The sequence below is a fragment of the Tenrec ecaudatus genome, chromosome 5, assembly GCF_050624435.1.
Source record: "Tenrec ecaudatus isolate mTenEca1 chromosome 5, mTenEca1.hap1, whole genome shotgun sequence".
Taxonomy (NCBI): domain Eukaryota; kingdom Metazoa; phylum Chordata; class Mammalia; order Afrosoricida; family Tenrecidae; genus Tenrec; species Tenrec ecaudatus.
In genome coordinates this window covers 38,145,535-38,169,757 of record NC_134534.1, presented here as the reverse complement: position 1 = coordinate 38,169,757, position 24,223 = coordinate 38,145,535, and the positions used below count along the sequence as shown (strand labels likewise).

Genomic DNA, 24,223 nt, shown 5'->3' with positions numbered 1-24,223 from the left:
GGTATCCTAACAGTAGCATATTCCCAAACAAAGTTCAGATTGGCAACGGGCTGGAAAAACCAACAAGGCCAATGCACTGCAGAGCAGACTGTGACACTAACAATGTGGCGTTACTTGAATTTCCTCAGCTTTACCTGGTTCTGTGAACTCTTAGGACATTTCCACAATGGAACTTACAATCAGTCGATTCAGTCTCTGGTGAGAAGTCTCGTAGCAACCAGAATCGATTCAGGGGCAGCGAGTTTGCTTTGAGTTTGGCTAGAAGTTATTGTGTTTCAATAAGAGTGACATATGTTTGCAGTCCCGGGACTCTGATTCACTCACTTCCAATGATTCTGACTCACTGGGACGCGATTATAGTGTAGAACTGCCCCTGTGGTTGTCCAACTTTGCCAGAGCAGAAAACCTCAACTTTGTCCTGCAGAGCGGCAAGTGGTTTTGAACTGCTGACCTGGCAGTTAGCAGCCCAATATGTAACCCAGTATGACACTAGGGCTCCTTAGGACTGAACCACAAAATCCGCATATGTTAATAAAAATGCAAACCACTGCCATTGAGTCAATTCTGACCCATGACCTGCCATCTAGGGTTTCCGAGGCTGTGAATCTTTTGGCAAGCACAATGTATCTGTGTTCTCATGTGGAACTGAGGGTGAGCACCAACCTTGCAGCAGCAGCCCAATAGTGTCTGACAGTCCCACCAGAGCTCCGTACAGACATTAAATGGAAGTATATTTTGCATTAATAATTCATAGAGTGTAGTTTCTTGATAGCTTTTCTAAAATTTGTATTTTAAAAAATTGTCAGCCACAATGCAAAATCTATATTTCATATGGTAAGGTGGGCCTTAATATTGCTAAGAATTTGGTCAGCCCATCGGGCCTCCACTCAAGTACTCCCTCAATGCAAGAATACTTTGTTCTATTAAACTGGCATTCCATGAGGCTCACCTTCCTGACACAATCGCTGAAGACAAAGCAGATGCATAAGCAAATGTGAAGAAGAAAGCTGATGGAACCCAGCTATCAAACGATATAGCATCTAGGGTCTTAAAGACTTGAAGGTAAACAAGTGGTCATCTAGCTCAGAAGCAACAAAGCCCACATGGAAGAAGCACACCAGCCTGTGTGATCACAAGGTGCCAAAGGGATCAGGTATCAGGCATCAAAGAACAAAAACTCATATCACTGTGAATGAGGGGGAATGCAGAGTGGACACCCAAAACCCCTCTGTAGGCAACTTGATGTCCCCTTACAGAATGGTAACGGGAAGGAGACGAGCCAGTCAGGGTGCAATATAGCAACGATGAAACATACAACTTTCTTCTAGTTCTTTAATGCTTCTTCCCTCCCACTATCATGATCCCAATTCTACCTTACAAATCCGGCTAGACCAGAGCATGTACACTGGTACAGATAGGAACTGGAAACACAGGGAATCCAGGACAGATAAACCCCTCAGGACCAATAATGAGAGTAGAGATACCAGGAGAATAAGGGCAAGGTGGAGGAGAAAGGGGGAACCAATCACAATGATCTACATATAACCCCCTCCCTGAGGGATGGGCAACGGAAAAGTTGGTGAAGGGTGACATCAGACAGTGTAAGACATGAAAAAAATAATAATTTATAAATAATCAAGGGTTCATGAGGGATGCAGCCGGGAGAAAGGGGCAAAATGAAGAGCTGATGCCAGGGGCTGAAGTAGAAAGCAAATGTTTTGAGAATGATGATGGCAACAAATGTACAAATGTGCTTGACACAATGGATGGATGTGTGGATTGTGATGAGTTGTACAAGTCCCCAATAAAATGATTTTTAAGAGTTACCGTCTCAGAAACCCACAGGGGCAGTTCTATTCCGTCCTAAAGGGTCACTATGAGTCAGAATTGACTCAGTGGCATTGAGTAAGAAGATGGAATATCAGAGATGCCCGATGCATGCTCAATTTATTACTATGTCTATTTCACGACCCTTTGTCAGATGGCTGTCAAGTTTCTAAACATGTCCTCTCGAGTGGGACTCATTCCATCATTGACTACAGTCCACAGCGCCCTGTTGGGTAGCACTGCTCTAGCTGTGGGGTGAGCAATTTGCTTTCAGCTCTCTCAAGTCTTCCTGAAGCCAAACCACACTAATAGGGCATTTATTCTACTTGATATCCAGTCACACCCTTAGGTTGGCACCTAACGTAACCACAGAAACAAAAAAGCCCAAGCCAACCAAACCCATTGCCATCAAGTCAATTCCGAGTCACAGTGATGTTACTATACAGAGCTGACAGCCTCAGCCTTCTCCAGTGGAAGGGATGATGGATTTTAACTGCCCACTTTTCTATGGTTAGCTGTCCAAAGCTTACCTGAAAGTGCCACCAAAACCTGTATTTCTCTCTGGAGGGTGTATCTTAGAGTCTGCCAGTATTGAATATCTACAATCTTACTGAGAGCAATCCAACACCACTGCCAATACCAACCCACAACCATCCTATCTAGGGTCTGGAGACTGTTCATCTTTACTGGAACAGACAAACTCATCTTTCTTCCACTGAGTGTGTCTGATGGGTTTGAACCACTGACCTTGTAGGTTAGGCCTAACCCACAGCACCATCAGAGTGAGAGCCCCCAAAGGGAAGTCCGGGTAATCTCTAAATGACATCTGCTTAATCCTCTGGCCTCAGCTGACTGGGAATGGAACTTGGGAAATAAAAATCTAGATAAATAAGCATGTTCTCCCCCCTGTAATTTCTAGCTCGGTGTGTTCATCTAGCTAATCACTTTGGTATTGGTCTTTTATATCAAAGAATCAAAGAGTCTGATAAACTGGTACTCTCAAAATCTTTCCATGAAAAGGAAAAATGTGGCCTTGCTCTGAAGCTGCATTCTGTTGAACTAAGTCTCTATACTGCCCTTTCACATCTTCCAAATAACCAATAAGCCGGTGATGGGGACGGGCACAAGCAAGAACAGTTACAATCAATTCCTCCATTACATCATGCAGTGATCCTGACTGCAACATTTGCAACGCAAATTCTCCCACCGCCTGATGTAATGGCAGGTAGGGACGCTTCCGCAGCACGAGTGCTCTCTGCAGACGCGTTTGTTCCAGGGCCACAGGTGTGCCATCTGTGAAAGTGAGGTCAGTTTTTCCATTTGCAGTCCAAACCTCTTGAATTTCTTACCGGAAGAGGCCGAAGTGAAATAGCTCACGTGTGCCTAATCATTCCGGGAAGTAGACTTTTTGCTTGAAAAAGAAAGAAATCTTTTTTGCTCACCTCTGAATCCAATAAACTGCAACTGCATTATGACTCCAAAAGTTACCAGGTATACAACTTTCATAAACACGGTAGAAAAAATATGACAAAAACTACGGTCCAGAACAGAAGATAATATATGCCATAAGAGAATTGTAAATTGTTTTCTGCTCCCACGGAAGGGCATGCGTATTATCTGGTAGGAAGACTCAGCTCAAATGGAGAAAACGTCGCCTGAGAAGCAAACTCAATTCTAGAGTTCTAGAATTAAACATCTGAAAGGGCAGGATGCAGAGTCTGGGGAAAATGCACAGATGAAGAGAAGTGGCGAAAGCAAAACACGATAAAGGTGGTCACAGTCAGTCACTGGAAGAAACAGAAAATTAATCCAGAGTTTCAACTCCCACTCAAGCAATTCACATATTAAACCACAAAGCCCCTGACTTCCGATGCAGAACCCAAATCGGCACGCTTTAGGTCGAGAACACTATTAGCAATGTTACCTAGATCGGAAGCCAGAACAGACCACGTTCCTGAAATGATTGATACCCATCAAGACAGACCTTCTTCTGTTCCCTCTTCCTACAGGACGTATAAATTCCTTTCTTTTCTCCTTTTCAACCAGCCTCCCCAGCCAGAAGGCAGAGGCACTTAGTGGTCCGCTGCCAATGGAATTGAGCAAGCCAGGAGACAGGGGGCCGCTGCACCCTCAGGCAGGCGGACACAGTCCGGTGATGGGATGGTGATCCCTCTTGTTTAGGACTCCTGAGCCCCAGCTCCCTCCCCTGACGATGGGGATAATAATGGAGGCCTCAATTCCCACACCCACTAGTTCCCTGAAAGGCACCAAGCCCCGTCAAGGAGATGTGCAGCAGGTGCCTGGATGTGGGTTTACCAGCTAGCTGCAGGGCATGCCACTGCCCCATGAAGCTGCCAGGGGCGTCTGCCCAAGATGTTCCTACACAGCACAGAGCCCAGGGTGCTGCCAGCTTGGAGGAAAGGGAAATTTTGGAAGGCATAACTAACGAGCGTGCCCCCAAATCCTTGTCATCATTGATGTATAGATGAGAGTGCATGGCCAGCGGTCACTGATGAGCCCTTCGATCCAAGCTAGAGACAAGATGACTGCTCCCAAACAGAGCACCTGTGTTCGGCAAGGCCCAAGCTTCTTCATGAGTTTGAAATATTTGCTATGAATGTGAAATATATCTGTTTTATCCCAAGAGATTTTAACACTTGTTATGAAAAGGGGGAAGAACTATGACCATTTAATTTCAACTCTTGCATCACCAACGGAGATGACGCAAGAATGTTAAGGAAGCGCCAGGAAAAATTTCTGATTAGGAGTGGTATGCAGTCATCTCAAGCATAAAACCTAGTATTCTGAATTACACAATAAGAGTTATGTACACATCAGAATCACGCAAAAAACACAGATGCATCTCAAGAAATATGGTGAGCAAAAAATCCTCCCACAAAAGAGGATCAACTTTATGGTTCCATTCACATGAAGCTCAAAACTCTGGAGAGATTATTAGAACAGTAGTTATCTGTGGGGAGCAGTGGCAAGAATCAACTGGGAAACGGCTTGAAGGAACTTGCTAGGGTGATGGAAATTTGACACGATTGGTGAGAATTGGAATACGTGGTTGCATGTATGTGTCAGAAGTCATCAAATGTACTTAATTTTTATGCATTTGTTGTGCATAAATTTTAAATTTATTTATAAATCATTTTATTGGGGGTTCTTACAGCTCTTATAACAATCCACACATCAATTGCACCAAGCACATTTATACATATGTTGCCATCATCAATTTAAAAATATTTTCTTTCTGTTTAAGCTCTTGGTATCAGCTCCTCTTTTTTCCCCTCCCCCCTACCCTCCCACCCTCATGGACCCCTGATAAATTACAAAGTATTATTATTTTCATATCTTACACTGCCAAATCTCTCCCTTCACCCACATTTCTGTTGTTCATCCCCCTGGGGAGGGGGCGGTTATACATCATTGTAGTCTGTTCCCCATTTCTCCCCTTCTCCCCCCACCTTCCCCCTACCCTCGTGGTATCGCCACTCCCACTGCTGTTTCTGAGGAGTTTATCTGTCCTGGATTCCATGTGTCGAGAGCTCTTATCTGTACTACCAGTGTACAGATTTGCGAGGTAGAACTGGGGTCATGATAGTGGGAGGGGGAAGCATTAAAGAACTAGACTCTAGTTTCTAGAGCACTGATTCTCAACCTTCCTGTGACCCTTTAGTACAGCTCATGTTGAAGTGAACCCCAACCATTAAATGATTTCCACTGCTACCTCATCACTGTAATTTTGCTACTGTTATGAATCGGGTGACCCCTGTGAAAGTGTCGTTCAACCCCCAAAGGGGTCGAGACCCACAGGTTGAGAACCGTTGTACTAGAGCAAAGTTGTGCATTGCATCGGTGCTGTGCTGCACCCTGGCTGTCTTGTTATTTCCTTGTGACCTTCTGTGAGGGATATCCAATTATCTACAGATGGGCTTTGGGCCTCTAGCCCTACCCCCATCATGTGTATGGATATATTTGTTTGTTTGGGGCCTTCTGATGCCTTGTGAATACATACGTTTTACAAGAGCCATAAACAAATACTGAAAACTAGTTGTTGGTACTCAGGCTGATGTGCTTGGGGATGAAGTGGATCAATGTCTTCCAGATACTGAAATGCATAGAAAACCAAGAAGCGTCAAGTTTGCTGGACCCTATGGAAAAACTTCTTAGCCTACATACTAAATGACACACCTCAAATCATTGCCATTGCCTCTAGAATAAACTCCTGATTGTGTACTTATCTTCTGTTCACACCCTGGACTCCTATCCCCTCATGACTAGACACGAGCAGCCTCTAGTTCACTCTCCTGTCCATGACACGCCAAGCTGCATCCTTGTGCCCCAACTCATGGACCAATCTTCCTCACCACAACGCAGTGAATGAAACACACTCACTGCCAATGGTCAATTCCAACTCACAGGAGAACCGCCCCCATGGACTTTTGAGACCGTAACTCTTTACGGGAATTGAAAGCTTCCTCTTTCTCCCGCAGAGTGGCTGGTGGTTTTAAACCTCTGACCTTGCAGTTAGCAGCCCCATGGGTGGCCACAATGGCACTACGGCTCCAATTCGTGAAACTCCAGGTCTTTGCACATTTCAGTGTCTTCTCCAGGTGCCTTTTGAAATCTTCTGTTGAGCTCTTTACATCATCATTCCCTCCATTTGCTTTAGTTACCCTCCACTCGAGAGCATGTTTCAGCGTTTCATACCTACTTCGGTCCTTCCTTTCCTGTCTTTTTAGGGCCTCTGCTTTCTCAATGTATGGTGTCCTTGATGCTATTCCGCCACACATCTAGTCTTTGGTCATCGGTGTTGGGTGCACCAAATCGAAAGCCAATGGGATATACTCAAGGTCATATGTGGGCTCTCATGGACTTAAATCTTTTGTATTATGTTCCATTAAGTGTTGACAATAAAATGTTTGAGTCACTTTCACTTTAAACTTTTCTGAATGTGTGCCTAACACATTATTAGATCTGTCATAAAAAGCAGTTTGACTCATCTTTATACTCTGGTAGGTTTATATTTAGGTTTTTGTCTAAAAACAAAACCCCACTACCACCAAGCTGGTGCTGACTCATAGCAACCCTATCGGGCAGGGGAGAACTGCCCCCCTGTGTTTCTGAGACTGTAACTGTTTAGGGGAGTAGAAAGCCCCATCTCTCTTCCCCCAGAGGGGCTGGTGGCTTCGAACTACTGACTTTATGGTTAGCAGCCCAACCCATAACCACTATATTACCAGGGCTCCTTGGTTTTTATAGGGAGCCTGGCCAGAATTGGAAACCTGGAAGGATGAAGTGGCCTCAGTCCATTTCTGTCCCAAAAAGTTGACCTTCTGAGGGGTTTCTGAATAGAGGATGCACCAGCAACTTCTGCAGGAGCCAATGAAGATATAGCTGCAGATGGTGCTGCAAACGTGTTCTGCCTTCTGCGGCCCTCCCAAGCAAGCCTCACCTCCTGACCCCAGGGGCATACATGCAATTGGATACTGTAGCACCTACCTGTATACCTGAATGCAGTGAGAGAAGCTGAGATCGTGGGAAGCACGGAAGAGAAGCATTCACTTTCTCTTTTATCTGTTAGATGCTATCAAGTCTGTTCCACCTAATCATATCCCTGCGCACAACCGAGCACAATGCCACAGTCCTGCACCACCCTCCCCATGGTCATGACTTTCATTGTTTGAGCCCACTCTTGTAGCCACTGTGCCAAGCCATCTCCATGAGGGTCTTCCTCCTTTCACTGCCCGTCCACTCTACCAAGTACGATGTCCTTTTCCAGGGACTGGTTTCTTCTTAAAACATGTCCAACGTCCATGAGATGAAGTCTTGCCCTCCTTGTTTCTAAGGAGAATCGTGGCTGTACGTCTAAGACAGACTTGCTGGTTCTTCTGACATCCACAGCACTGTCAATATTCGTCAACAACACAACAATTCAAATGCATTGGCTCTTCTTCAATCTTCCTTATTCAGTGTCCCACTTTCACATGCATAAGAGGCCATTGAGAGCACCATGGCTTGGGTAGGCACACCTTAGTCCACAAAACAGCATCCTACTTTGCAACACTTTTTAGAGGTCTGGGCAGCAGGTTTTCCCACTGCAGTATCATTTGATCTCTTGATTGCTGCTTGCATGTGCACTGCCTGTACAAGAATATAGTCATACATTGCTCCTGTAATTAAAAATAAGCACATCCCTCCATGGGGAGTCAAGGGATAACTAAATCCATTAACTTAAAAAATACATTTTTCCTAAAAGAAGTATCAAAGACCAGTCATATACAGAGTCCATAAAAACACGCAAGTACAAAAATGCCGGAAAACAAGTACTTAAGAAGTGTGGGAAATATACCATATGAAGTTTTGTGCACACACAAGAAAAGGTGAAACAATTACAGTACTACTTAAGAAAATACAAATCAATCAGGCTTTAGTAATCATTTAAAACCATATATTCTGGGAATTGTGCTACACACTCCAACAAATATTAAAGTATACTAAGACATTATCTGATACCCAGGGCTCAAGTAGTAAGAAAATGTTTTGAACATAATGATGGCAAGAAATGTAGAAATATGCTTGACACAATGTATGTATTGTGATGAGAGCCCCCAATAAAATTATTTTTTAAAAAGACATTTTACCAGTACTGTAGGAGCTCACAGTTTTAAGAAATTACAAAATTTACATGTACAAAGTTAAAATGCAAGATAACTCCAAAATGTTCACAGAAGAACTCCATTTTTTAAATTCCATTTTTGTAGGAACTTTTAGAAACCCCTCGAAGATGGGGGAGAAAGGAGGAATCGATCACAATGATCTACATACAACCACCTCGCTGGGGGAGATGGACAACAGAAAAGTAGGTGAAGGGAGACGTCAAATAGTGTAAGACATGGAAATAATAATAATAATTTGTAAATTATCAAGGGCTCATGAGGGAGGGAGGATGGGGCAGGGAGGGGAAAAAATTATGAACTGATGCCAAGGGCTCAAGTAGAAAGAAAATGTTGAGACTGATGATGGCAACAAAAGTGCAAGTGTGCTTGACACAACGGACGGATGGATGGATTATAATAAGAGTTGTATGAGCCCCCAATAAAATGATTTTTTTAAAGTTGTACAAGCCCCCAAATGGTTAAATAAATAAATAAATATAAAGGCCCCCCATGTATACAAGACAATGTTTCCTTGACAACTGATTTAATTTAATCAATTTAATTTAATTTATATTTTATATAAATTATATAATTCTATTTATCATTTAAATTACAGTTTATAATCCATTCTATTAAATTTAATCAAAGATTTAATCTAAATCAGTTATTCATCTTTGGAGGACGAAAATCCCATGTTAAAGTTAAAACATTTTACCGACCTCCTCAACAACACTTAGATATGCTGGAGAAAGATGAGGCTGTCTGTCCCGGACAGATGTGTAGCCTTGGGGAAATCCTATACGGGGCCGCTATGAGTCACAACTGACTTGATGCTTGGAGAAAGGGAAAAGTGACTATAAATAGACAAGGACCTTAAAATCAGAAGACAAAAATAAATAAATAAATAGAAATTTAAAAATCAGAAGACAATCCTGCTGCCAGTGACAGAAAGCCGAAGATAACATGATTTAAGTAGAATAGGAATTTATTCCTCTCCTGTAATCATATGTACTCCTGGGCCGGCATTGTAGTTTTCCAAGTACAATGGAAAGCTTTTCCAGAATCCATGGCCTCTCTCATCTTGTGACTTCAGGATCCTCAAGATGAGGCTTCCACCTCATGATCCGAGAGGACTGCGTCAGCCCCAGCCATCACATCCCCATTCGGGCCAGCAGAAGTGAACAAGGGCACATGTGTCCCTGTCACTCGTGTGAACACTAGTGTCGGAGGGACAAAGGTTCTAATGGTGACTCAGCCAACTCCTAGCTTTGTAAGCGAGGGGTCAGTAGTTGATCCTCTGTAAACATCAGCTTTCCAGAAAAAGGACACCAAGCTTAGGCTTGCACAACCCCATTCAGCTGCAAGGGATGCTTGAAAAATGCCGCCTTTATTCTGGATTGCAATGAGCCTCCTATCTAGTTTGGAAAAAGGGAGAATGAATTCAGGAGAACTGGAGGCCTCGGTCAATCTTTTCTAAGAATGCACAGTTTATTACTGAGAATAAAACACTTTTGAAAAACAGGCAAACAGCTGTCCAAGGCATAGGACGGGTTCTAATCTACAGTCAGTCTTGGTGAGCAACTGAACTTGAGGATTCGGTCGCAAATTGGTCTTGACTGAAAGCTGCACCGAGCTCAAAGGCAGGCCGGATGACTTCGGGTTGGAAAGATTTCATGGAGGAGATGAGCTGGGCCTTCAAGAATGTGCGAGATTGCGAAACAGATGAGGAAGGGCAACTGAAGCAAAACTCGACAGCAAAGGCAAGAAGGCAAGGGCGGCAGTTTGGTTGAAGAAGAGGCATGTGGAAGTACTTTACAAACCAGGAGCCACGAGGGTGGCTTTTATCACATGCAAAAGTATTGGGAAGTAAGGTCAACGAAGACCGAGAAGTTACAGGAATGGTTTGGAATGCCAGTGTGAGGTATTTGACAGTCTGCCTCTGGCAGTAACTGGATGTGTGGCTCCAGTCCAGGTTAGTTAAACACCCCCCACCCCATCCCACCCTGTGCCCGTGAACGCTGACGCCCTCCTCTGTGAAACACGGATAATAATGCCCACCTGGGAGCATGGCTTTGAAGTTCAAGACCAGCATTCAATAAATAGTAGCGATTAACAAACACTCTGAGTGGATGAGTCACGTGGCCCAGGACCAACGTGATAGCAAAGATAGCAAAGGCAAAGATCAGAGTACTCTGATAGCCTGGGTCAGAGTGATGGGAAAAGGGAAACGCTAAACGGTGGACAGAACAAAGCAAGAGCAAGGAACTCAGTCCAGTTGAAGCACAGAAGTTTGCGTTTTGGGCTTTCGGCAAAGATAAATTGGAGTTGGCGGAGAGAACACTGGAGGCGGTGGTATCCGTTAGGACGGCTGCCAAAGGCCAGGCCCAAGGAGGAGGGCTTGAAAGAAGACAGTAGCTGTGCGGATGGAGAAAAAGATCTGGCTGTGTGAGGAAATTGGTAAATGATTGCAGGTGGAGGGGGAAGAAAGGGGAAGAAATCAGGGCCTCGAATCAGTTCAGCCAGTCTAGTCAGGGCCAAAGCAGCAAGAGCAGAACGGGCTGAATTTGTTTCATGTGAGTGAACTGAAATACTAGCCAGAAGAAGGAAAGTTACGGTCAAAGCCCCGCTGGAAACCTAATCTCCTTCTTAAGAACCAAGACCAATGCCCACAAACCTCTTGTCTGGCTGAGTCCAAACTAACGTTGCCTGACTCAAAGATGGCGGCCCCCCCGTGTGACTGTGGGCCATTCCCCACAGCCTTGGGAAAGCGCTCACTGGCACACATCAGGTCCCTGTAAAGGCTCACTACTCCTCTCCAAGTCTCCCACTGCTGTTGCAGTTATGTTCTAGACCACCCAAATTCTGTCCATCCAGGTCTCTTCCGGTGCTGCGTTATGGTGCAGAGCCCTAGAAGGCAGGCTCTGGCTTAGATGAATGCATGGCCAATGTCACTGTCAAGAAAAAGAACAGGACATACGGAAGGGTGCAGGTGGGGACCGGAGGTAAGTTCCAGCTGGACAACTGAGGTGACCCAAGACATCCAGATGGCGAAAGTGTCTAATAACCAAGCCGTCTAGCCCGGAGGGAACCACCTGGAAGCCCTGTGAAATATAGGTAGCTGAAGCTTCAGAAGGAGACAAGAAAGCGCAGAGAGGCTTTCAAAACACAAACGAAAGCAGCCCAAACCCACTGTCAACGAGTCTACTCCATCACATGGCAACCCTACAGGGAATTTCCAAGACTATACATCTTTTAAGGAACAGAGCGGCGTAGGGAGAGTGTCATGCTGCTAACTGAAAGGTCAGTGCTTCCAACCAACTAGCCACCCAGAGAGAAAGATGAGGCTAGCTGCCCTTGTACAGATTTATAGTCTCAGAAACCCTATAGAGGGTGCTGAGTCAGAGCTGACTCAATGGTAGTGGATCAGAGACAGACAAACAAACAACCTCTCCGCCATGGAAATGAGTCCACTTCAAAGCAACCCTATAGGGCAGAGTAGCACTGCGCCCCTGTGGATTTCCCAGACTCTAAATCTTTATGGGAGTGGGCATCTTCAGCTTTCTCCCTTGGAGCAGCTGGTGGTTTTGAACTGCTGCCCTTGCAGTTAGCAGCCAACATGAAAGCACCAGGTCAGGTTGGTTCAGTCTGGGCAGACAAAGAGACAACGAAACAGACCTGAGTTTTCAACATATGGCTGCAGAACTGAATGAAAGGGGTGAAGTTATGGGTCAAAGTCTTGCTACAAACAGAATATCCCCCCACAGAACACAAGGCCAGCATGCACAGAGCACAGCGATCCAATCTCTTGAAACAATGGCGTCCTACCTAGAGATGCGGCCCACTGTGCCACTCTGAATGTGCCTGCTCTCCACCGTCCTGCCAACAATGCCATGCATGGGAATCATGAACGGGCTGCTACTCCGCCTCCCACCTCCCATTCCAGGGCTCCGACCGCTAACCTGTCTTGTTCCAGCTAGCACTATGGATCACTAATGTGTCTAATGTTCGGTCCCAGTTTCACTGTTAGCCATGAGGGAATTGGTTCAAACCAGTTCACAGCCCTAGCTTCCATGTAACATGAAACACAGTTCTACGCGGCTCTTCCAAAGTAGTCAGAATGCGGACAGTTTCTGACATGCTCTGAGTGCCTCTGCCTTTGCCGTCTGAAGGCCAGTGGTCTGGAGGGGTGAAAACAGAAGCTGCTAGAAGACACAAAGACAGCCATAGTCCTATCTTCTCTCACAGCCCTTGCCAGGCTGCGCTGGGCACGTCCGCATTAGCACGGTAGAAGGCACGCATGTTTGTTGAATGAACAGTCAAGAGCAAATAAGATGGTTAGCCAGCTAGAGGACCGAGCTGGAGGACATAAGCAAATACTATTGAGAGTGTGTGGAGCTCAAAACTTAGTCGAAATTAGGCTCTGCTACCTCTAGTCTAAGAGCCCTTGCGGTGGATACAGTGGCTTTCACATTGAGCTGCTAAGTGCAAGGTCAGAAGGATGAGGCTTTCTGCTCCCAGAGACAGATTTACAACCATGGAAACCCACAAAGGCAATACTCTAACAATGCTCAATGAAATTCTACTCTGTCCTGCAGGGTCCCTGAGCCTAGATCAGTGAGTGAGTGTGAGGGACTTGTTAGCTGTAAGAGGTATCAGTGCTGTCTGGTCATCAGTGAAGTGCTAAGGTCTGAGGTTCAAAGTCATCAAGCATTCCTTGGGAGAAAGATAAAGTTATGTGTTCCCATAAAGGTTTACAGTCTTGGAAACACTATATAAGGTTGCTCTGAGTTGGAATCGACTCTATGGCAGTGAGCTTGGACTTATTTATGAACTTATCAGAATCAACTCAATGGCAGTGGTTAAGTTGGAAAGTGCCAAGAGCCCTGGTGGCATAGTGGGTTAAGCATTGGAGCTGTCTAACCACAAGGTTAGTTGTTTGAAACCAACAGGTGCTCCCAAGAAAAAAGATGAGGCTTTCTACTCCCATAAAGAGTTATTCTTGGAAACCCACAGGAACGGTTCTACTCTGTCCTGTAGGGTCACTGCCAGTCAGAGTTGATTCGATGGCAGTGAGCTCGAAGAGTTCCAACTTGGGTTTGAAAACTCTGTGCAGGGTCAGCTATGAATTAAATCGACTTGATGATAGTAAGTTTGGGGTTTTGTTATTTTGAGGGTTTTCATTTTTGTTTGGGAGGTAGATAGGTCATTCTTCTTATCTGCCTAACCTTGGTCAAGTTCTATAAATGCACAATAGGAATTTACAATAGAGCCCATCCTAAAGATTCCAACTTCAAGCTCACAGCCATTGAGATCATTCTGACTCATGGCGACCCTGCAAGACAGTACAGAATTGTCCCTCTGGGTTTCCAAGACTTTAAATCTTCACAGGAACAGAGAGCCTCATCATTCTCCCACAGAGCAACTGGTGGACTCCAACTGCTAACCTTGGACCATTTGTAGCCCATACACAGGGTTTGCACTCATCTCTCCCTCTCCCTCACTCTCTGGCAGTACTCAACTAAATGAGGGTGTATATGTAATGTCCTTGATAAAACACTTATTAATACTCCATTTCTCAACGCGTCTGAACTAAGATCAACAAGTAGTACATTTTAAATGGCATTACAAATTGACCTCTCCTGGTTCACCAAGGGCAGCTTCTCATGTTTACTGCAGCCAGGAACTGCTCAGCCACATCACAACAAAACCACAGAGCTAAAAACCAACCTCTCACAGAATTATTCAGGAATTAAATGAAGGTGTTTATATGTGGTTGGGGGGGTGGGGGAGACATTAATAATATATACCATTCACCATATAAGTTAGTGGGTCCCTTCTTTTAAAAGTATCTGCTAAGGAATTTTAAAAGGCCTTGTACTCAATCCTCACTATCATTACTGAACCAAAACTTCTACTAACACTCACTTGGCAAAAAAGAGGTCAGAAAACACACAGCTTTCTTTTGTAACCAAATATATGCTATTTCTTTAAAAGCCAAAGAAGGGACTAAGTAGCCCGTATGAATTATACTTACAAATCCTTCTTCTGTAATAGTTGGTGGCTCTGAAACAAAATAAAATATTACATTATCTCACTCAAATCTGATTTCCTTTTTCAAGTAAATGAAATAATTTGAGACAGCACCTAGCTCCGCTTTATTCACGGGCAAACAGAGCACATTTTTGGCCCTCGGTTCGGGCTCTGCACATGGATTGAATTTTAAGTTGGAATTCAAGATGGAAGTGGGGAGGAAAAGGCTGTGGGATCCAGTTGGGTCCCTAATTCACTGTGACCCAGGAGTTAACCCTAACAGATGGCGGCCTCCCCGAGCCCAGCTCGGACGGGGAGCAGGGCGCACGATGAAGTCACTCGGGGACCTGCGGAGGGTGCCGAGGAGGGAGGGGTGCGGGCAGCGGGCGACGCGGGGATCGCGGCCGGGGCGCGGGGGTGCGGCGGCTCGGCCCCGCCGGGGACCTACCCGCGGTGAGCCGCTTCCCGCGCATGGCGCCGCCGCTCCGCCGCCGTCACGGCCCCATCCCGGGCCCGCGCGTCGGCCGGCTCTCCGGAGCGCACTCGGCGGGCGCGCGGGCCTCGGGGCGGCGCCCGCTGGGAGAGCCCCCGCCGCGCCCGAGTTGCTATGGAGCTCAGACAATGCGGGCGCCCGGGTAGCGGTGACGCGCGTTTCGGGGGCCCCCGGACCGAGGAGGGGCTCGGCGACCGCCCGAGCCTTGACCTCCCCGGGCAGGCGGGGGCGCGTGTCCAGACCTCGGGCGGAGACCCGGAGGGGACTGGGGTCCGTTACTGTGGCGACCCCGGCTCCGGCCCGGGCTGGGGGGGGTTCTCTGGGGGCCCGGGGACGGAGCCGGCTTTCTGGGCCTGAGCAGGGAGATGGGTGAAGCACCAGCTGGCCCCGAGAGAGGACGCACAGCACCTGAATCCTGACCTGGATGCGGGGGTGTGGCGGGGGTGGGGGTGGGGGGAGACATGCCTGAATGGGAAAAAAAACGTGCCTGCCCCCCCCACCCCGTTTCCAGAAAGGACCTCCAGTCATCCAATTCAGGGAGCCGGCGACAGTTTATTCCTGGTTACCGGGGAGGGGGGGGAGGGGGAGGCTGAATTGAAAGTGCCTGGGGCTAGGAACTTTCTGGTTGGGTTGTTGAAGCTTTTGGATGTGGAGATAACAATGCTGGTTGTCCCACACGATGACTGTAACCCGGGACTCTAAATTATACACTTAAAAAAATTGTTTCAATGGCAACCTTTGTGTTACAGCTTACTCCGGTATGAATTACTTAAGTGCAGGCATGCTTTAGGGACCAGAGGTTCCCCGCCCCCACCCTCGTTCCCCCTCTGCTCCAACTGCTTAGGGCGTCTGCAGCCTCTTCCAGAGGGGAAAAAAAGTTACCCGGGAGACCGTTGAAGACAATACATGTGTTTTTTTTTTTGGGGGGGGGGGGAGTTAGGATTGTAGAGTTTGAGTCCAGAAGGGAGAGGGATATATTTTAATCTAAAGAGAAAAAAAATTACAGATTTTAGGAAAGTGGTGGACCATGTAATCCTCACCTCAGACCTCTCCCCTGAGCCTGTGGTTGTAAAGGTGCCAGCAAGTTGGTTCCAACCCATAGCAACTCTGTGCACAACAGAACCCCACCCCGCCCCACCCCACCGGGCCCTGCGCCAGCCATCTGCACAATGACTCTTAGGCTTGAGCCCATCGATGCAGCCACCGTGAAATCCATCTTGTGAAGGGCCTTCCTATGTCTCACTGCCCCTCCACTTTACCAAGCACGGTGGCCTTCTCCAGGGTCTGGTCTCTCCTGACCAAAGGACATGAGATGCAGGCTCGCCATGCTGGCTTCTCAGGAGCCTCCAGGCTGGCCTCTTCAAGGCAGATTCGTGTGTTCTCCACATTCTTCACCAACCCCACGATTCAAAACCCCAACTCCAATGGCTGTGTGGACCCAGCAATATGACTGGCTTGGAGGCATCCATCTTAAATGTTAGCCAAGGGCCTTGCCAGGCCCTGACCTTCAAATGTCATGTTCCTGTAAGAAACCCATCTTCAGGAAACGGTCCCTGGAGCCACCAAGTCACTGAAGCCGGAGTCACCCTAAACACACCCTCCCGGAACTCCTGTCCAGGCAAGTGCCATGTCCTTGTTTGCTCTTGGCCTCCGTGCCACTGTGTGGAGTCCCACGCATAGCAAGCCCCATGCTGGCGACAGCGTAGAAGCGTCCCTTTTGGTTTTCTTGGGTGCCATCTTCAGAAACTCATCACCAGGCCTCCCTCCCCTGTGAGCCGCTGGGTGTCGCAAGTACACTGTGTGTGGACCGCCAGCCTTCTCTTTTCGCAGCTGAGCACTTAACCAGTGTGCCACCAGGGCTCCTTCAGCCCAGTCCTGGGAACCTAAGGCGTTTCTGGATTCTGTAATCTCCTCAGTGTCCTGAGCAAACAAAGCGTCACCACCAGCCCCTCTGTGGACTGTTGTCAAAACCACAGGCCTTATCTCTGCTTCCAGCGCACTTCCACCTTCAATCCATTCGCCATGCTCCAAACGAAAACCATCTCCAGGCAAATCTGCCCCACTGAAAACCTTCAGGGGCCCCACACTTCCCCACTGCAGCGAGGGGCACCCTGCAAGGCCAGCCAAGGGCCCGCAGGTATGTGAATGCTTTTAAAGCAAGCAAGGAAGCATAGCACCTGCTGGCTGAGTGTGCCTTTGATATCACACCGGCAAAGGCCGAGCAGAACGAGGAAAGAAAGAAATCAGTCACCGCCTTGGCCAAATAAACTCCATCAGCGCTCCCAAGGACGCAGAGGGAGCCTAGCAGAGAGGGAGGGCAGGGAGGGAGGGGAGGTTTAGGGAACGCAGGCTTTTGTAGGCCTTTGATTCCAAGTGAACGGGGAGCCAGAGGAGAAGTAGCAGGACCTTACTGTAAAGCAGGGATCCGCAAACTTTTTAAGCGGGACCAGTTCATTGGGACTCAGACCTGTTGGAGGGCAGGACTATAGTTTAAAACAACTATGACCAAATTCCTATGCACACAGCACATATCTTATTTTGAAGTTAAAAACAAACGGGGTAAAAACACCCGGCGGGCCCGAGAAATGTCCTTGGCGGGCCACATGTGGCCCGTGGGCCGTAGTTTGAGGACCCCTGCTGTAAAGGATCCCTCTGGGTACTGCTTAGAGAATGAACCCTAACCGGACAAGAATCAACACCCACAAGGACTGACAGTGGCTCTTATCAGGGAGGTAGAAACACGGGCTTGTGAAGGATTTGACTCTGCAGAGCCAAGAACCAAATCATAAAAAGGGAGGAAACAACAAAATCACAGCTGAGAACTACCGGGTTTGAGGCCTGAGCAACCAGAAAAATGGAATTGCCATCCGTGGAGAGGCAGATGGCTGTGATTGGAGCCGGCTGTGGGAGACGACTCGGAGCCGACCTAGTGAAGAGTTTGTAGCGGATACAGGACCCTGGGATTGCCAGATGTCTGCTTTGCCTCATGCCATTGTGGGTGCGTTGGGCTGTTTAGTGCAAGGCTCCGCAGTTCAAAACCATGAGCTGCTCCGTGGGAGAAAGGTGAGCTTTTCTACTCCTGTAAACAGTCACAGCCTGGGAAACCCAGAGGAGCAGGTCTCCCTGGTCCTAGCGGGTCCCTGAGAGTCGGAATGGACTGGAGGGCAGAGGGTTGGGTTGGGTTTAGCGAGCACCGCTCCAGCAGCCAGGAGAACGCTTCTCGCCTGCCTTTGCCAGGTTCACTTTTCTCGCTCTTCACGGCTCAGTGGGCCGTCATCAGCTCCCTTTACTAACCACTCCACTTGCTCCTGTATGTTTTGTGCAACCCATGTTTGAAAACCCTACGCATTCCTACTGGCACTGTGCTTAAAAGCTCTCGGCTAGTGCCAGGTCTGCGGTTCTAACAGGAGAAAGATGTGGCACCGTGCTCCCATGAAGACTTGTGCTTTGGGCCCTTGTGCAGCAGTTTTGCAGAATTACTCCGAGTCAGGAGTAGGTTTGATTTGGGGATTTGGATGAAAAGACTATAGGGGTTCCACCTCTGAGCAAAAATATAAAATAACAAAACCTTATGAATATTGATCTGTAGTAGGGAGTGCACCCTCTGCTCCCACACTACTCACCTACACTCACCCAGAGAAACAAATGCATGGCCTTTGAGTCGATTCTAACAGTGAACTGGCCCTAAGCTCTCCAAGGCTGTAATCTTGGTGGAGGCCCACTGGTGCATCTTCCGCCCTGCTTGCAGATAAGGCATTTGATCTGTTGTAGATAACCATGCTGATAAGAAGTCGGCCATTGGTTTTACCATTAATAGCAGCTAGTACACAGTGCTTACAAGTTGGGAGGCGATCCTCAATGTCAGCAGTTCAAAACTACCAGGAGGCTCCTCGGGAGACAGAAGGGCTTTTCTTTCTTTGTTTTTCTCCCATCATTTATTGTGGGCTCTTACAGCTCTTATAACATCAAATGTATCAAGCATATTTGTCTATATGCTGCCATCATTTGCAAGACATTTTCTGCCTGAGCCCTTGCTATAAGCTCCTCTTTTTTCCCTTCCCTCCACCCCCCCCACCCTCCTGCATCCTTGCTCAATTATATATTGTTATTTCATATCTTATGCTGTCCTTTGTCTCCCTTCACCCACATTTCCATTATCCGTTCTCTTTGGCGGGCGTGGGGGTGAGGGGTGCTATATATCCAATCTCTGACAGGTTCCCCTTTTCTCACCCTTCTCCCTCCCTAACCATCTACCCTCCTGATATCGCTATTCCCATTACTGAGGGGTTTATCTGTCCTGAATCCCCTGTGTAGAGAGCTCTTATCTGTACCAATGTGAGTTCTGGGCTAGCCAGATTTTTAAGTCAGAACTGGGTCATGGTAGTGGGGGAAGGGGAGGAAGTATTCAGGAGCTAGGGGAATAATGGGTGATTCACAGTGTATACTACACCTTGGTTGAATCATCCCTATCTTATACCACTTCTCTGGGGGGGGGGATATCCAATTATCTACCGATGGGTTTTGGGTCTCCACTCCAACCCCCCTCCCCTCTCGCATCCATATAGTTATTTGTTTGGGATCTTTTGATACCTGTTTCCTGATCACATCAACACACCTCAGGATCACCCAGGTTGCTGTGCTGCTTTCATGTGGGCTTATTTGCTTCCCTGCTAGATGGCTGCTTGTTTGACTTCAAGCCTTTAAGACCCCAGACAGTATATCCTTTGATAGCCGGGCACCGTCTGCTCTCTCCACCACATTTGCTTATGCACCCATTTTGTCTTCAGTGTTCATGTCAGGAAGATGAGTATCAAAGAGTGCCAGGTTATCAGATCAAGGCGTTCTTGTGTTAAGGGAGGCCTTGAGTAGAGCGCCAAAGTCCATCTGCTATCTTAATATACTTATCATATAAATACATATACATTGGCCTCTATCAGAAAGGGCTTTTCTACTCCCCTTACAGTCATAGAAAACCACAGAGGTAGGACTGCCCTGTCTTACAGGGTTGTTATGAGTCAACATTGACTTGATGGCAGTGAGTTTGGAATTTTGAAACACTAGTGGCAGTTGGAACTCACCAACTGCTCCCCCAGAAAAAGATGAGGCTTTCTGCGCCTGTAAAGATTGACATCTTCAGAAACCCCCACGGGGCACTTCTACTCTGCCCTCTCCGGTCACTGTGGTCAGACTTGACTCAATGGCAGGGAATGTGGTTTGTTTGTTTTTCTTTTAACACTTACTGTGCATTAGCTACAAGGGTCTAACCATAACTCTAAATGATTGGGATTTTTATTTTCAATTCACGATTTAGGAAATGAGATTGAGAGAGGTCAGATAATTTGGCTAACCTTCAACTTAAAGCAGGAACCCTGGTGGTGATGGTTGCACACTGGGCTGCTAACAGCAAGGTCAGAGGTTGGAAACCCCCAGCCCCTCCTTGGAAGGAAGTTCAATCTTTCTATCCCATAAAGATTTCCAGTCTCAGAAGCCCACAGAGGTCATTGCACTCTGCCCTCCAGGCTCGCTGTGCATTGGAATTGACTCCATGACAGTGAGTTGTCATTTTTAAAGCTTAAAGGATGTCCATTTGAAAGCTTGAATTTGGCCCAGGTCAGTTGGATCTCAGGGCCTTTGCTCTTTAACACCAAAGCATAATAACTTGAATCTAAAATGTCTAGGTTATAAAATATGACAATGTTTACATTGTTTTTTTAATAACAGCTTTATTTTCTATTATTCACCTATTTAAAATGCATTATTCAATGTCTTGCAGTATGTTCACGGAACTGTGCAACCCAAGCCATTATTAAATTTTAAAACATTGACATCATCTCAAAAAAAAAACAACAACAACCCTGTCATCCCATTACCTCCCTCACCCCCCACCTTAGTAACCACGAATCCACTTCCTATCTGCTGCTCACCGATTCTGGTCTTTTGTGAGTAGCTTCTTTCCCTTAGCATAATGTCTTCAAGTTTAATCCACGTTATGGCATCTATCAGCACTTCAGTCTTCATGGCTGAATAATGTTCCATTATATGGATAGACCACATTTTGTGTATCCATTTATTAACAGACAGACATTGAGGTTATTTCACCTTCGGCCTATCATGTGGCGCTGCAATGAACCCATGTACACTCACTTTGTGTGAGCATGTTTTCATTTCCAATCCCCAAGGAGGACTGGAATTACTAGATCCAAGGATGAGTGTTTAACTTTTGAGGAACTCCCAAACTATTTTCCGTAGTTGCTGTTTCAAGTATGAAGGTTTTAATTTCCCCACATCTTTACCAATACCTGTTATTATCTGACTTTTACATGATGGCCATCCTTGCTGAGTATAAAACAGCATCTCATTGTTTCTGTGTTTAATACAATTGTATTACTTTTCTGTTAAGAATATACACAGGAAAGTATACACCAATTGAACTGTTTCTATATATCATTTATTGACATTAATTAGATTTCTCATTGTGATTTTTATTTGCTTTTCTCTGATCATTAGATTTTCACTTGTAACACATTTTATATTACCTCTGCCTCAAAAATAATAAATCCTAGCCAGTTTTCCTAGAAAGGCCTTTATTCAACAAATACATATTATTGTAGAAAACAAGACACTTCAAAACTGAAGACCCAGAGAGGGAATACATAGCTACCTAAATGGAATCAAGATGGTTTTATCTCAGTAAATAGCAAATTTGATGGGTGTGTTTGGAATGATCATACTTAAATACAGGTTTTAGAGTATACCCAAAATTCAATTTGAGGACCTCTGGACAATATCTCGGACTGTTTCTCTCAAGCAGCTAAACACTGTGATATAAAGAGAAGCCAGTACAACCGTGGACTAGGGAGAGGAGCAGAGTGACATTACTGGGGGCAGGAACAGCCACCATGGTTCCAGATGTGAGCCGCCAGCTGAAAGTCACGAGGGCCGACCTTCCCCACTGCAAGCTTTCATTTACACACATGGACTCAGCCCCCACTGCCTTGCCTCTGATCAGAGACTAGGTATGTGACAGCCTTGCTATCGTGCAGAATGCATTGGAAAGTAGATTATGGCAGAAGCAGTCTGGTTGAAATTTCGCATCTTATCATTTGATCTCCCTTTTGACCCATTTTAAAGCTGTTCTAGTGTTTTATATTTTCTACTTTCTTGTCTAGTGAAGTTTTTCTCTTTTTCTGTTATTGTTACTTGTGTGTGTATGTGTGTGTGTTTGTATATGAAAGCCAAGATAAGTAAGTCTATAGAGACAGTAACTGGATTATTGATTCCTTGGGGATTGATTCCTATGGTAGGGGAAGTGGGGAGAAATGGGGAGCTAATAACAATGAGTACAAGAAAGAAGAAAATATTCTAAAAGGTATTGTGGTGATATTATGATTATACAACTCTTCTCGATAGGACTGAACTATTGAATTGGACTCTAGGCAGATTATGTGTCAATAAAACTGTTTTTTTAAATACTTCATGTGCATTAAAATTACCCTCAGAGCCTGCTCAGTTAGAGAAACTAGGATTTATTTTTGATTATCTGAAGTACTACTGGAGAGGCTGGTTAGTATGTATACATGTGTCAATCTCCTTGTTTTCAGACATCCTACCTGTTTAATAAGGAGTCCCGGGGGTGTAGTGTTGGCCCGCTAACCACAAAGTCAGCAGATCAAAGCCACCAGTCTCTCTGAGGGAGAAAGATGAGATGTTCTACCCCTAGAAACTGTTACAGCCTTGCAAATCACAGGGTCACTTCTGCCCTGTCCAATAGGGTCACTGTGGGGTCAAAGTTGAAGGAATGAATGAATACATTGTTTCATGATCCACAGAAACATAACCAATCCTTCCTCGGGATCAGTTGTGGGTTCAGTTGACGCCTCATTCTGAACCTCTCTGTGTGTGAACAGATTTGCACCACATGCTGAAATTCACATGAACTATCCTTGTTGTTTTAACTTTTGATGGTAATGGGATATTGGGGGAATATTTTATATGGCTGGGAAACTGAATATATAAAATGGACAATGGCCAGACCATATGAAATAGAAATCAATCCACAGTCCCTGCACCATCCAACCCTGGAAGCCAAACCACAACTCCTGCCACCATGGCTCCAGAACATTAGGGGTCAGTAACCACCAACTTCCCCAATGTTTGCCCCGCTTCCAGCTCAGGACCAGCCAGAGAAAGACCCTTCTGTCCCCCTAACCAATCGCAGCTGGTGTTTCGCTTCTAGTTCTCCCACCTCCAGCCAGGGCAAGCCTGAAACCTGGCTTCCCCTTTTCCACTCAAGCTTTCCCTCCGCCCTGCTGCCTTTGAGTCTGCTTAATGGGCGTGATGGCAGCCAAGCCCCTTCCTATAGCCATCTCCACATAAAGTATATATTTGTTCTCATCTGGGTTATCCTCTATTTTCTGTAAAGAATTACCGTCTCAGAAACCCCCATGGGGGGCGCAGTTCTACCCTGTCCTATAGTGTCAGAACCAGGTGAAGGCAATGCGCTTTGGTGGTTTTCTGGTGCGATGGGATCCACGATGGGATCCATAACCGCAAGGCTATACATTCGCACTTACCTTTCTGCTCCCCAGGAACCCACCGAGGTACTTCTACCCTGTTCCAGAGGGTCACTTAGAGTCAGAATGGCCTTGGTAGTTTTGAGTTTCAAGTAGAGTTTTCGTTTTTGCACATCAATGCATCGGAATGACGAGACAGTGCAATAGAGGGCCCTGCACTGGAGCGGCATAACTACATAACCATCCATGAGGTCTGCCCCCTCCCCCCCCACTGCACCCACTCTCAGCCCTAAAGCAACTGCAGGTGAGGCTGGGAGATCAGCAACACAGGTTATGAAATGTATATATTATTCATTTCCATCCTTTTTCTGATAATCATCTTTCCTTTGTAAAAATCAGAGATTTTATCTATATTGGATAACAGCTATGCACACATCCGTATCACATTTAACTGGAAAACATTTTTTCCCTCTTTCCTAACTTAACAGTTCATAATTTTTTGAAGAAGGAACATAATTAGTTTAATACATTCATTAGGCAATTTCTTAACTTATCCAAGATAACTACCATCTGGACCTGATGGTTTAGATTTAGTCTAATTGTCAATATATTCCATTACATTACTTTCTTTCTTGCACAAGCTGATGAGATAATTCAATTTTTAACCCTTCCCTTGTTCAACTTTTTAAAACTGT

At 46.0% G+C, this 24,223-nt stretch overlaps 1 protein-coding gene across 1 annotated transcript in view; it reads right to left on the bottom strand.

Annotated features, from left to right (window-relative positions):
• The window catches only part of RGS22 (regulator of G protein signaling 22), a 140,643-nt gene extending 125,534 nt beyond the window's left edge, over window positions 1–15,109 (bottom strand). Inside the window, exons 1-2 of the mRNA XM_075549437.1 lie at window positions 14,971–15,109; window positions 14,527–14,555 (exon numbers count right to left, since the gene is read on the bottom strand). Of these exons, the coding sequence (XP_075405552.1) occupies window positions 14,527–14,555; window positions 14,971–14,995 (54 nt within the window). The 5' untranslated portion in view covers window positions 14,996–15,109. The remainder of the gene's footprint in view (window positions 1–14,526; window positions 14,556–14,970) is intronic.
• Between the last annotated feature and the right edge of the window lie 9,114 nt (window positions 15,110–24,223).